Source organism: Panulirus ornatus, chromosome 32, assembly GCF_036320965.1.
Source record: "Panulirus ornatus isolate Po-2019 chromosome 32, ASM3632096v1, whole genome shotgun sequence".
NCBI lineage: Eukaryota > Metazoa > Arthropoda > Malacostraca > Decapoda > Palinuridae > Panulirus > Panulirus ornatus.
Genome location: NC_092255.1, coordinates 9,698,844 through 9,714,989, shown reverse-complemented (window position 1 = coordinate 9,714,989; position 16,146 = coordinate 9,698,844). Strand labels below are relative to the sequence as shown.

Here is a 16,146-nt window from a genome sequence, read left to right as displayed (position 1 = left end):
TTAAAAAACGTAAACTTCACGGTGACTTAATCCGTGTTCAAAATTCTGAACAAGTTCGATGAAGTAAAGCACGAGCATCTTTTCGAAACAAAAAAAAAATACGGTTAGTCTCAACAAAAACAAATTCCATATCATCCACTGTCCATTTCATAAACAGGATTTTAAAACATGGCATGATTTACGAATTAGAGTGGTGTAAAGCAGTAAAATTGGATGTTTGAAAACAGACGATAAATACTTCGCTTCAAGTCCAGTACCGACATAATTATTGATCGAAGTTAGAATTTCAGTCTCAAAATATTCCATAAACAAGTTACTAATAATAGGACTAAGAGGGTTACCCATGGCAAGACCAAATTTCTGTCTATAGAAATTACCTTCATCATCTTGGAAAACATTATTGGGAACACAAAGTTCTATTAAATCAACAAAAGTTTTTATGGGCAGGGGCAAGGCAAGACTGAAAACGGGCAATATCCTTCATTAATATGTCATGGTTTCATTAATGGGTACTTCAGTGAAAAGGGAATTCACATCAAAATTAAGGAGTATATGATCAGGCAAATTAATGTTTCTAACTTTGTTTACAAAATCTAAGCTATTAATGACATGCGATGAAGAGATATTATCTTGAATATTACTAAGATTTTTGCTAACCATTTAGATAATATATAACTAGGAGAATTAACAGATGATATAATTGTCTTCGGGGACATCCGTCCTAGTGAGTTTTTAGGAGACCATATATATATATATATATATATATATATATATATATATATATATATATATATATATATATATATATATATATATATATATATATATATATATATATATATATATATATATATATATATAATATATATATATTATTATTTTTCTTTGTCGCTGTCTCCCGCGTTTGCGAGGTAGCGCAAGGAAACAGACGAAAGAAATGGCCCAACCCACCCCCATACACATGTATATACATACGTCCACACACGCAAATATACATACCTACACAGCTTTCCATGGTTTACCCCAGACGCTTCACATGCCCTGATTCAATCCACTGACAGCACGTCAACCCCGGTATACCACATCGATCCAATTCACTCTATTCCTTGCCCTCCTTTCACCCTCCTGCATGTTCAGGCCCCGATCACAAAAAATCTTTTTCACTCCATCTTTCCACCTCCAATTTGGTCTCCCACTTCTCCTCGTTCCCTCCACCTCCGACACATATATCGTCTTGGTCAATCTTTCCTCACTCATTCTCTCCATGTGCCCAAACCATTTCAAAACACCCTCTTCCGCTCTCTCAACCACGATCTTTTTATTTCCACACATCTCTTTTACCCTTACGTTACTTACTCGATCAAACCACCTCACACCACACATTGTCCTCAAACATCTCATTTCCAGCACATCCATCCTCCTGCGCACTACTCTATCCATAGCCCACGCCTCGCAACCAAACAACATTGTTGGAACCACTATTCCTTCAAACATCCCCATTTTTGCTTTCCGAGGTAATGTTCTCGACTTCCACACATTCTTTAAGGCTCCCAGGATTTTCGCCCCCTCCCCACCCTAAGATCCACTTCCGCTTCCATGGTTCCATCCGCTGCCAGATCCACTCCCAGATATCTAAAACACTTTACTTCCTCCAGTTTTTCTCCATTCAAACTTACCTCCCAATTGACTTGACCCGCAACCCTACTGTACCTAATAACCTTGCTCTTATTCACATTTACTCTTAACTTTCTTCTTTCACACACTTTACCAAACTCAGTCACCAGCTTCTGCAAAGAATAGAGTGAATTGGAGCGATGTGGTATACCGGGGTTGACGTGCTGTCAGTGGATTGAATCAAGGCATGTGTATGGGGGTGGGTTGGGCCATTTCTTTCGTCTGTTTCCTTGCGCTACCTCGCAAACGCGAGAGACAGCGACAAAGCAAAAAAAAAAAAAAAAAAATATATATATGTATATAAGTATGTATATACATATATATATATATATATATATATATATATATATATATATATATATATATATATATATATATATATATATATATATATATATATGTATATATGTATATATATATACGTTGAGATGATAGGTATGTATATTTGTGTGTATGGACATGTATGTATGTGTATGTGGGTGGGTTGGGCCATTCTTTCGTCTGTTTCCTTGCGCTACCTCGCTAACGCGGAAGGCAGCGACAAAGCAAATTAATAAATAAATGATATGTATATATATATATATATTTATATATATATATATATATATATATATATATAGATATATATATATATATATATATATATATATATATATATATATATATATATATATATATATATATATATATATATATATATATATATATATATATATACAGTGGCACGTGCATCCTCTACAGTGACACGTGCATCCTCTACAGTGGCGCGTACATCCTCTACAGCTGCATCTACATTCCTACCAAGACATACACATCATCTACAGAAAGTGAACTACGCGGGAAACGGCGATCAAATTTAAAGAGGGAAGTCAGCACCACAAGTAAAGCATCCTCCTCGAAGGCTCAGAGTGGGGTGCCTAAATGTGTGTGGATGTAACCAAGATGTGAAGACCCTTACTGGAAAAACAATCACTCTTGAAGTAGAACCTTCAGACACAATTGAAAATGTGAAGGAAAATAGTGAAATTGGAGAAAAATGTAGCTTAGACATTGAAGCTTATTGATACAGTGGTTAAATTGAATTGATGAGAACTGCCATTGACGTTTGTGTAAATAAATTATACATTTCCTTTTTTCCATAGCCAGAGGTTGAACCATTATGTGACATTCTTTTTTTCATTCATTTCAAGCTAGAAGTTTCAGTTTTCTAAATTGTTTCTTACATTTCTCATATGTATATATATGTATGTGTGTGTGTGTGTATATGTGCGTATGTATGTGTATGTGTGTGTATGTGTATATGTGTATATATATGTATATTATCCGTGGGGATAGGGGTGAAAGAATACTTCCCACGTATTCCTCGCGTGTCGTAGAAAGCGACTAGAGGGGACGGGAGCGGGGGGCCAGAAATCCTCCCCTCCTTGTATTAACTTTCTAAAATGGGAAACAGAAGGAGTCACGCGGGGAGTGCTCATCCTCCTCGAAGGCTCAGAGTGGGGTGCCTAAATGTGTGTGGATGTAACCAAGATGTGAAAAAAGGAGAGATAGGTAGTATGTTTGAGGAAAGGAACCTGGATGTTTTGGCTCTGAGTGAAACGAAGCTCAAGGGCAAAGGGGAAGAGTGGTTTGGGAATGTCTGGGGATTAAAGTCAGGGGTTAGTGAGAGGACAAGAGCAAGGGAAGGAGTAGCAATACTCCTGAAACAGGAGTTGTGGGAGTATGTGATAGAGTGTAAGAAAGTAAATTCTCGATTAATATTGGTAAAACTGAAAGTTGATGGAGAGAGGTGGGTGATTATTGGTGCATATGCACCTGGGCATGAGAAGAAAGATCAAGAGAGGCAAGTGTTTTGGGAGCAGCTGAATGAGTGTGTTAGTGGTTTTCATGCACGAGACAGGGTCATAGTGATGGGTGATTTAAATGCAAAGGTGAGTAATGTGGCAGTTGAGGGAATAATTGGTATACATGGGGTGTTCAGTGTTATAAATGGAAATGGTGAAGAGCTTGTAGATTTATGTGCTGAAAAAGGACTGATGATTGGGAATACCTGGTTTAAAAAGCGAGATATACATAAGTATACTTATGTAAGTAGGAGAGATGGCCAGAGAGCGTTATTGGATTACGTGTTAATTGACAGGCGTGCGAAAGAGAGACTTTTGGATGTTAATGTGCTGAGAGGTGCAACTGGAGGGATGTCTGATCATTATCTTGTGGAGGCTAAGGTGAAGATTTGTATGGGTTTTCAGAAAAGAAGAGTGAATGTTGGGGTGAAGAGGGTGGTGAGAGTAAGTGAGCTTGAGAAGGAGACCTGTGTGAGGAAGTACCAGGAGAGACTGAGTACAGAATGGAAAAAGGTGAGAACAATGGAAGTAAGGGGAGTGGGGGAGGAATGGGATGTATTTAGGGAATCAGTGATGGATTGCGCAAAAGATGCTTGTGGCATGAGAAGAGTGGGAGGTGGGTTGATTAGAAAGGGTAGTGAGTGGTGGGATGAAGATGTAAGAGTATTAGTGAAAGAGAAGAGAGAGGCATTTGGACGATTTTTGCAGGGAAAAAATGCAATTGAGTGGGAGATGTATAAAAGAAAGAGACAGGAGGTTAAGAGAAAGGTGCAAGAGGTGAAAAAAAAGGGCAAATGAGAGTTGGGGTGAGAGAGTATCATTAAATTTTAGGGAGAATAAAAAGATGTTCTGGAAGGAGGTAAATAAAGTGCGTAAGACAAGGGAGCAAATGGGAACTTCGGTGAAGGGCGCAAGTGGGGAGGTGATAACAAGTAGTGGTGATGTGAGGAGATGGAGTGAGTATTTTGAAGGTTTGTTGAATGTGTTTGATGATAGAGTAGCAGATATAGGGTGTTTTGGTCGAGGTGGTGTGCAAAGTGAGAGGGTTAGGGAAAATGATTTGGTAAACAGAGAAGAGGTAGTGAAAGCTTTGCGGAAGATGAAAGCCGGCAAGGCAGCAGGTTTGGATGGTATTGCAGTGGAATTTATTAAAAAAGGGGGTGACTGTATTGTTGACTGGTTGGTAAGGTTATTTAATGTATGTATGACTCATGGTGAGGTGCCTGAGGATTGGCGGAATGCGTGCATAGTGCCATTGTACAAAGGCAAAGGGGATAAGAGTGAGTGCTCAAATTACAGAGGTATAAGTTTGTTGAGTATTCCTGGTAAATTATATGGGAGGGTATTGATTGAGAGGGTGAAGGCATGTACAGAGCATCAGATTGGGGAAGAGCAGTGTGGTTTCAGAAGTGGTAGAGGATGTGTGGATCAGGTGTTTGCTTTGAAGAATGTATGTGAGAAATACTTAGAAAAGCAAATGGATTTGTATGTAGCATTTATGGATCTGGAGAAGGCATATGATAGAGTTGATAGAGATGCTCTGTGGAAGGTATTAAGAATATATGGTGTGGGAGGAAAGTTGTTAGAAGCAGTGAAAAGTTTTTATCGAGGATGTAAGGCATGTGTACGTGTAGGAAGAGAGGAAAGTGATTGGTTCTCAGTGAATGTAGGTTTGCGGCAGGGGTGTGTGATGTCTCCATGGTTGTTTAATTTGTTTATGGATGGGGTTGTTAGGGAGGTAAATGCAAGAGTTTTGGAAAGAGGGGCAAGTATGAAGTCTGTTGGGGATGAGAGAGCTTGGGAAGTGAGTCAGTTGTTGTTCGCTGATGATACAGCGCTGGTGGCTGATTCATATGAGAAACTGCAGAAGCTGGTGACTGAGTTTGGAAAAGTGTGTGGAAGAAGAAAGTTAAGAGTAAATGTGAATAAGAGCAAGGTTATTAGGTACAGTAGGGTTGAGGGTCAAGTCAATTGGGAGGTGAGTTTGAATGGAGAAAAACTGGAGGAAGTGAAGTGTTTTAGATATCTGGGAGTGGATCTGGCAGCGGATGGAACCATGGAAGCGGAAGTGGATCATAGGGTGGGGGAGGGGGCGAAAATCCTGGGGGCCTTGAAGAATGTGTGGAAGTCGAGAACATTATCTCGGAAAGCAAAAATGGGTATGTTTGAAGGAATAGTGGTTCCAACAATGTTGTATGGTTGCGAGGCGTGGGCTATGGATAGAGTTGTGCGCAGGAGGATGGATGTGCTGGAAATGAGATGTTTGAGGACAATGTGTGGTGTGAGGTGGTTTGATCGAGTGAGTAACGTAAGGGTAAGAGAGATGTGTGGAAATAAAAAGAGCGTGGTTGAGAGAGCAGAAGAGGGTGTTTTGAAGTGGTTTGGGCACATGGAGAGGATGAGTGAGGAAAGATTGACCAAGAGGATATATGTGTCGGAGGTGGAGGGAACAAGGAGAAGAGGGAGACCAAATTGGAGGTGGAAAGATGGAGTGAAAAAGATTTTGTGTGATCGGGGCCTGAGCATGCAGGAGGGTGAAAGGAGGGCAAGGAATAGAGTGAATTGTAGCGATGTGGTATACCGGGGTTGACGTGCTGTCAGTGGATTGAAGCAGGACATGTGAAGCGTCTGGGGTAAACCATGGAAAGCTGTGTAGGTATGTATATTTGCGTGTGTGGACGTATGTATATACATGTGTATGGGGGGGGTTGGGCCATTTCTTTCGTCTGTTTCCTTGCGCTACCTCGCAAACGCGGGAGACAGCGACAAAGTATAATAAAAATAAATATATATATATATATATATATATATATATATATATATATATATATATATATATATATATATATATATATATATATATATATATATATATATATATATATATATATATATATATATATATATATATATATATATATATATATATATATATATATGTATATATACATAGAAATATTTTGAGTATTTTGAGTATTTTGAAGGTTTGTTGAATGTGTTTGATGATAGAGTCGCAGATATAGGGTGTTTTGGTCGAGGTGGTGTGCAAAGTGAGAGGGTTAGGGAAAATGATTTGGTAAACAGAGAAGAGGTAGTAAAATCTTTGCGGAAGATGAAAGCCGGCAAGGCAGCAGGTTTGGATGGTATTGCAGTGGAATTTATTAAAAAGGAGGTGACTGTATTATTGACTGGTTGATAAGGTTATTTAATGTATGTATGACTCATGGTGAGGTGCCTGAGGATTGGCGGAATGCGTGCATAGTGCCATTGTACAAAGGCAAAGGGGATAAGAGTGAGTGCTCAAATTACAGAGGTATAAGTTTGTTGAGTATTCCTGGTAAATTATATGGGAGGGTTTTGATTGAGAGGGTGAAGGCACGTACAGAGCATCAGATTGGGGAAGAGCAGTGTGGTTTCAGAAGTGGTAGAGGATGTGTGGATCAGGTGTTTGCTTTGAAGAATGTATGTGAGAAATACTTAGAAAAGCAAATGGATTTGTATGTAGCATTTATGGATCTGGAGAAGGCATATGATAGAGTTGATAGAGATGCTCTGTGGAAGGTATTAAGAATATATGGTGTGGGAGGCAAGTTGTTAGAAGCAGTGAAAAGTTTTAATCGGGGATGTAAGGCATGTGTCCGTGTAGGAAGAGAGGAAAGTGATTGGTTCTCAGTGAATGTAGGTTTGCGGCAGGGTGTGTGATGTCTCCATGGTTGTTTCATTTGTTTATGGATGGGGTTGTTAGGGAGGTAAATGCAAGAGTTTTGGAAAGAGGGGCAAGTATGAAGTCTGTTGGGGATGAGAGAGCTTGGGAAGTGAGTCAGTTGTTGTTCGCTGATGATACAGCGCTGGTGGCTGATTCATGTGAGAAACTGCAGAAGCTGGTGACTGAGTTTGGCAAAGTGTGTGAAAGAAGAAAGTTAAGAGTAAATGTGAATAAGAGCAAGGTTATTAGGTAACGTAGGGTTGGGGGTCAAGTCAATTGGGAGGTAAGTTTGAATGGAGAAAAACTGGAGGAAGTAAAGTGTTTTAGATATCTGGAGTAGACCTGGCAGCGGATGGAACCATGGAAGCGGAAGTGGATCATAGGGTGTGGGAGGGGGCGAAAATTCTGGAAGCCTTGAAGAATGTGTGGAAGTCGAGAACATGATCTCGGAAAGCAAAAATTAGTATGTTGTATGGTTGCGAGGAGTGGGCTATGGATAGAGTTGTGCGCAGGAGGGTGGATGTGCTGGAGATGAGCTGTTTGAGGACAATGTGTGGTGTGAGGTGGTTTGATCGAGTAAGTAACGTAAGGGTAAGAGAGATGTGTGGAAATAAAAAGAGCGTGGTTGAGAGAGCAGAAGAGGGTGTTTTGAAATGGTTTGGGCACATGGAGAGAATGAGTGAGGAAAGGTTGACCAAGAGGATATATGTGTCGGAGGTGGGGAGACCGAGGAGAAGTGGGAGACCAAATTGGAGGTGGAAAGATGGAGAGAAAAAGATTTTGTGTGATCGGGGCCTGAACATGCAGGAGGGTGAAAGGAGGGCAAGGAATAGAGTGAATTGGATCGGTGTGGTATACCGGGGTTGACGTGCTGTCAGTGGACTGAATCAGGGCATGTGAAGCGTCTGGGGTAAACCATGGAAAGCTGTGTAGGTATGTATATTTTGCGTGTGTGGACGTATGTATATACATGTGTATGGGGGTGGGTTGGGCCACTTCTTCGTCTGTTTCCTTGCGCTACCTCGCAAACGCGGGAGACAACGGCAAAAAAAAAAATATATATATATATATATATATATATATATATATGAAATATATATATATATATATATATAGTATATATATATATATATATATATATATATATATATATATATATATATATATATATGTAAATATATATATATATATATATATATATATATATATATATATATATATATATATATATATATATATATATATATATATATATATATATATATAAAAATATATATATTTACATTTAGTATACTTTGTCGCTGTCTCACGCGTAAGCGAGGTTAGCGCAAGGAAACAGAAGAAAGAATGGCCCAACCCACCCACATACACTTGTATATACATACACGTCTACACACACACATATACATACCTATACATTTCAACGTATATATATATATATATATATATATATATATATATATATATATATATATATATATATATAATATATATATATATATATATATATATATATATATATATATATATATATATATATATATATATATATATATATATATATATATATATATATATATATATATATATATTTATATATATATATATATATATATATATATATATATATATATATATATATTTATTTATTTATTATACTTTGTCGCTGTCTCCCGCGTTTGCGAGGTAGCGCAAGGAAACAGACGAAAGAAATGGCCCAACCCTCCCCCCATACACATGTATATACATACGTCCACAGACGCAAATATACATACCTACACAGCTTTCCATGGTTTACCCCAGACGCTTCACATGCCTTGATTCAATCCACTGACAGCACGTCAACCCCGGTATACCACATCCCTCCAATTCACTCTATTCCTTGCCCTCCTTTCACCCTCCTGCATGTTCAGGCCCCGATCACACAAAATCTTTTTCACTCCCTCTTTCCACCTCCAATTTGGCCTCCCTCTTCTCCTCGTTCCCTCCACCTCCGACACATATATCCTCTTGGTCAATCTTTCCTCACTCATTCTCTCCACGTGCCCAAACCACTTCAAAACACCCTCTTCTGCTCTCTCAACCACGCTCTTTTTATTTCCACACATCTCTCTTACCCTTACGTTACTCACTCGATCAAACCACCTCACACCACACATTGTCCTCAAACATCTCATTTCCAGCACATCCATCCTCCTGCGCACAACTCTATCCATAGCCCACGCCTCGCAACCATACAACATTATTGGAACCACTATTCCTTCAAACATACCCATTTTTGCTTTCCGAGGTAATGTTCTCGACTTCCACACATTCTTCAAGGCCCCCAGAATTTTCGCCCCCTCCCCCACCCTATGATCCACTTCCGCTTCCATGGTTCCATCCGCTGCCAGATCCACTCCCAGATATCTAAAACACTTCACTTCCTCCAGTTTTTCTCCATTCAAACTCACCTCCCATTGACTTGACCCTCAACCCTACTGTACCTAATAACCTTGCTCTTATTCACATTTACTCTTAACTTTCTTCTTCCACACACTTTACCAAACTCAGTCACCAGCTTCTGCAGTTTCTCACATGAATCAGCCACCAGCGCTGTATCATCAGCGAACAACAACTGACTCACTTCCCAAGCTCTCTCATCCCCAACAGACTTCATACTTGCCCCTCTTTCAAAAACTCTTGCATTTACCTCCCTAACAACCCCATCCATAAACAAATTAAACAACCATGGAGACATCACACACCCCTGCCGCAAACCTACATTCACTGAGAACCAATCACTTTCCTCTCTTCCTACACGTACACATGCCTTACATCCTCGATAAAAACTTTTCACTGCTTCTAACAACTTTCCTCCCACACCATATATTCTTAATACCTTCCACAGAGCATCTCTATCAACTCTATCATATGCCTTCTCCAGATCCATAAATGCTACATACAAATCCATTTGCTTTTCTAAGTATTTCTCACATACATTCTTCAAAGCAAACACCTGATCCACACATCCTCTACCACTTCTGAAACCACACTGCTCTTCCCCAATCTGATGCTCTGTACATGCCTTCACCCTCTCAATCAATACCCTCAAATATAATTTACCAGGAATACACAACAAACTTATACCTCTGTAATTTGAGCACTCACTCTTATCCCCTTTGCCTTTGTACAATGGCACTATGCACGCATTCCGCCAATCCTCAGGCACCTCACCATGAGTCATACATACATTAAATAACCTTACCAACCAGTCAACAATACAGTCACCCCCTTTTTTAATAAATTCCACTGCAATACCATCCAAACCTGCTGCCTTGCCGGCTTTCATCTTCCGCAAAGCTTTCACTACCTCTTCTCTGTTTACCAAATCATTTTCCCTAACCCTCTCACTTTGCACACCACCTCGACCAAAACACCCTATATCTGCCACTCTATCATCAAACACATTCAACAAACCTTCAAAATACTCACTCCATCTCCTTCTCACGTCACCACTACTTGTTATCACCTCCCCATTTGCGCCCTTCACTGAAGTTCCCATTTGCTCCCTTGTCTTACGCACTTTATTTACCTCCTTCCAGAACATCTTTTTATTCTCCCTAAAATTTAATGATACTCTCTCACCCCAACTCTCATTTGCCCTTTTTTTCACCTCTTGCACCTTTCTCTTGACCTCCTGTCTCTTTCTTTTATACATCTCCCACTCAATTGCATTTTTTCCCTGCAAAAATCGTCCAAATGCCTCTCTCTTCTCTTTCACTAATACTCTTACTTCTTCATCCCACCACTCACTACCCTTTCTAATAAACCCACCTCCCACTCTTCTCATGCCACAAGCATCTTTGGCGCTATCCATCACTGATTCCCTAAATACATCCCATTCCTCCCCCACTCCCCTTACTTCCATTGTTCTCACCTTTTTCCATTCTGTACTCAGTCTCTCCTGGTACTTCCTCACACAGGTCTCCTTCCCAAGCTCACTTACTCTCACCACCCTCTTCACCCCAACATTCACTCTTCACTCTATATATATAAATATATATATATATATATATATATATATATATATATATATATATATATATATATATATATATATATATATATATATATATATATATATATATTTTAATTTTCCAAAAGAAGGAACAGAGAAGGGGGCCAGGTGAGGATATTCCCTCAAAGGCCCAGTTCTCTGTTCTTAACGCTACCTCGTTAACGCGGGAAAGGGCGAATAGTTTGAAAGAAAGAAAATATATACACAGACATATTTATACATGTACATAATTCATACTTGCTGCCTTTATTCAATCCCGTCGCTACCCCGCCACACATCAAATGATAACCCCTTTCATCGCATGGGCGCGAGGTAGCGTTAGGAAAAGACAACAAAGGCCACATTCGTTCACACTCAGTCTCTATCTGTTATGTATAATGCCCCGGAACCACAGCTCCCTTTCCACACCCAGGCCCCACAAAACTTTCCATGGTTTACCGCTGACATTTCAAATGCCTTCGTTCAATCCATTGACAGCACGTCGACCACGGTATACCACATTGTTCCAATTCACTCTATACCTTGCACGCCTTTAACCCTCCTGCGTGTTCAGGCCCCGATCGCTCAAAATATTCTTCACTCCATTCTTCCATCTCCAATTTGGCCTCCTACTTCTCGTTTCATACACCTCTGACACATACATCCTCTTTGTCAATCTATCCCCACTCATTCTCTCCATGTGACCAAACTATTTCAATACACCATTTTCTGCTCTCTCAACCAAATTCTTTTTATTACCACACATCTCTCTTACCCTTTCATTACTTACTCGATCAAACCACCTCACACCACATATTGTCCTCAAACATCTTATATCCAACACATCCACCCTCCTCCGCACAACTCTATCTATAGCCCACGCCTTGCAACCACATAACATTGTTCGAACCACTATTCCTTCAAACATACCCATTTTTTCTTCCGACATAATGTTCTCGCCTTCCACACATTTTTGAACGCTTCCAAAACTTTCGCCCCCTCCCCCAACCTGTGACTCATTTCCACTGCCAAATCCACTCCAAGATATCTAAAACACTTCACTTCCTCCAGCTTTTCTCCATTCAATCTTACCTCCCATTTTGCTTGTCCTTCAACTTTACTGTACCCAATAACATTGCTCTTATTCACATTTAGTCTCAGCTTTCTTCTTTCACACACTTTACCAAACTCAGTCACCAGCTTCTGCAGCTTCTCACCCGAATCAGCCACCAGCGCTGTCTCATCAGCGAACAACATCTGACTCACTTCCCAGCTCTTTCATCCACAACAGACTGGAAACTTGCCCCTCTCTCCAAATTTCTTGCATTCATCTCTCTAACAACCCCATCCATACACAAATTAAACAACCATGGAGACATCACGCAACCCTGACGCAAACTGACATTCAATGAGAACCGATCACTTTCCTCTCTTCCTTTTATCCTCGATAAAAACTTTTCACTGCTTCCAGGAACTTGTCTCCCCCACCATATACTCTTAATACCTTCCACAGAGCATCTCTATCAACTCTATCATATACTTTCTCCAGATCCATATATGCTACATACAAATCCATTTGTTTCTCTAAGTATTTCTCACATATATTCTTCAAAGCAAACTCCTGATCCACACATCCTCTACCACTTCTAAAAGCACACTGCTCTTCCCCGATCTGATGCTCTCTACATGCCTTCACCCTCTCGATCAATACCCTCCCATAAAATTTCCCTGGAATACTCAACAAACTTATACCTCTGTAATTTGAACACTCGCCTTTATCCCCTTTGCCTTTGTACAATGGCACTATGCATGCATTCCGCCAATCCGCAAGCACTTCATCATGAGCCATACATACATTGAATATCCTCACCATACAGTTAACAACACAGTCACACCCTTTTTTAATAAATTCCACTGCAATACCTTCCAAACCCGCCGCCTTGCCGGCTTTCATTTTCCGCAAAGCTTTCACTACCAGATCTCCGTGACCCTTTCATTTCGCACACCACCTCGACCAAAACACCCTATATATGCCACTCTATCATCAAGTACATTCAACAAACCTTCAAAATACTCGCCCCATCTTCTTCTCACATCACCCCTACTTTTTTATTACCTGCTCATTAGCCCCTTTCACTGATGTTCCCATTTGTTCTCCTGTCTCACGCACTTTATTCACCTCCTTCGAAAACATCTTTTTATTCTCCTAAACGATTAATGATACTCTCTCGCCTCAACTCTCATTTCCCCTCTTTCTCGCCTCATGCACCTTTCTCTTGACCTCCTGCCCCTTCTTTTATACATCTCCCAGTCACTTGCACTACTTTCCTGCAAAAATCGACCAAATGCCTCTCTCTTCTCTTTCATTAATAATCTTACTTCTTCATTCTACCACTCACTACTATATGAAAACAATAATGTAATCCACGAAGCTGGTATTCTCATCCTCATATTCTTTTAGGCGAGAGGGAATCTGGTGAGGATGTTACACTGGAACCAGAGGCTAAAGACAAATGTGCAAGGGGCAACCTCCAGATAACTAATCTAAAATAATCTAAGGTATTTTTTTATGAATGAACGCTCCATTGCAAAGCACATTCAACTATAACATAAAAATCAAGAAAAGAAATGCATGACTTTGATATACTGAAATTTCAGAGAGCACTGACATTCTGCTGAAGATGTCCTTGAAGGGTGAGCCACTACTGCAGGCGATGCCGTAACCTTGGGAAAGGAAGGTTTCACGAGCGAAGTAGAATTTTTCTCGTCCCCGCTGAGTGGCCATCATCCTTGAGTTTAGCTGAGCGTTGATTAACACAAATTTATGCTTCAAGACCTGCCAGGGAGAAAAATTAGGCTTGATAACTTTCTTTATACATATCGATAATTGTCGCATAGTGGAACTTCTCTATCTATATTTTGAATAAGGTCACTTATCCCAGTGCAGACAGGCGCTGTATACATAAGTGACCTGCGTGGACTTTTACACATCATATAAATAAAAGATACTATCAGAATCATATGTAATGCGATATGAACAAGTAAGAGTTCCTTATCATTGTCTTCGTCTGTTTCACAACCAACAAAAAAAAATAACAACAACAACAAAAGTTCTTAAGTACCACTGTGCATCACATCTATGAACTATGCAAAAGTGGTTTTTCTCTCTTGCGCCATACATACCATCCCTCGCCACGGAAAAGGGCCTCTAAAAGAGGCTGGATATGAAGGAGAGCTGGATATCCTCCCGCACTGTGTCAGTACTCTCCGAGAGCAGGAACACAGGTAAGAAGTAAGAGAGCAACCGTTGGTTTATTTCCAAGGCTCATTCGTCTGTTCCTGACGGTACCTCGCTAAGATGGGAAACAGATTTTTAAAAGATATTACAAAAAGACCTGACTCTGCCCTTCCACACGGAGGCAGATGAAGCACTTATGGAAAAGGATATCAATATACTGTGATCATGTATATAATTAGCTCCACGCAATAGGGAGACGATTGGATTTCTCATCGTGAACAGAATTTGAATTCAGCACCACGCTGAAGTTGAACATCAGCCATGAATTCAGCACCACGCTGAAGTTGAACATCAGCCATGAATTCAGCACCACGCTGAAGTTGAACATCAGCCATGAATTCTAGCATAGCAGTTACTCTCAAAAGGATACCATTAATCTTGTTCTTGGCAGAGGACAGAGATCTGAACCTTATCTTAAAACGCAGATGTCATAAGTCGTTTAATCATTATAGCCTGTTTCTAAGATTGCAGTGATCCACAACCTGATTGTTGGCCTCCCATGAGATCCAGTTGTAGACTGAGTGTATTCTGCATTTGCACCTGTGGCTATGCTTCTCCATTGCCAACTCAGAGGACCTCATCAAATATCTCTTAGGGTTTAACATCTCCTAAACCACCTAAACCGTTGCATTTTTTGTAGTCACCTGTAACCACAGAAAGCATCATCATTGCTGCACCTTGTAAAGGTTGAGTAACAGACCACACGGTAGCCATGGGTCTACACATAACCTCAAACAGAATATCAAAACATTATTGATAGACAAAACTAGTCAGCTCTGAGTGCGCCTTCTTTCCCTCCGTACAAAAAAGTCAACCTTACTAACCCACTCCCGAGTCAAACATAAATCAAGGCTAAAGTTCATGCTTACCTTTAAGTGCAGATACAGTACATTTCTTTCCTCCTCCTATCACTGACGTACAAAGGAATGAATTCCAACGACAAACTGGGAGTTCATAAACTCTGTTACTGTTGCTATTGAAACAGCGTTTCAATAGCAGTGCCTAATTTCACAAACTATGCAAATTAAACCCCATCTAGACTGTTCATAATTTTGAGATCTTTTAGCACTATAAAGGGTCGTTTCATTTAGGTACTGTTGCATTCTAAGTCTACCAGAAGATTTTGCTAAGAACTGTTGGGCACAATGCCTTTAAAACCTATGGGGATTTGCTCCCAGGCGGCCCGTGCCTGTGTGAAGGTCAGGAACGCTACCCGCTACACCATGGAGGTCCATAAAGGTTTGCTTGTGTGTGTGTGTGTGTGTGTGTGTGTGTGTGCTACAGCATTTCCTTACCATATCAATGCCCATATCTTGGGAAGGAACGAAGCTCCGGTCTCGGTCCTTATGGTTGAAAAGTTGCCACACCTCCTTGTATATTCCACCTTTGGCATTCTGAAAAATGTCATTTGATATCATATATTCCTTACATTGGTTGATCAAGCAATACCGTAAGCCAACTGAATTTACATCTATTACTTGTGGTTGGAGTCGCAAGGGCTGCAGTTGCACATGCACACTAGCAGTGGAAAAGATATCTGCCATGCAGACGACAAATGAGTGAGTTGTTTCTTTTCCTATAGTGA

General features: G+C 40.1%; 1 protein-coding gene across 1 annotated transcript in view; it reads right to left on the bottom strand.

The window, feature by feature from the left end:
- The window catches only part of LOC139758946 (glutamate receptor ionotropic, delta-2-like), a 174,944-nt gene that overhangs the window by 7,892 nt on the left and 150,906 nt on the right, over window positions 1–16,146 (bottom strand). Inside the window, exons 8-9 of the mRNA XM_071680762.1 lie at window positions 15,857–15,955; window positions 13,911–14,099 (exon numbers count right to left, since the gene is read on the bottom strand). Coding sequence (XP_071536863.1) covers window positions 13,911–14,099; window positions 15,857–15,955 — 288 coding nt within the window. The remainder of the gene's footprint in view (window positions 1–13,910; window positions 14,100–15,856; window positions 15,956–16,146) is intronic.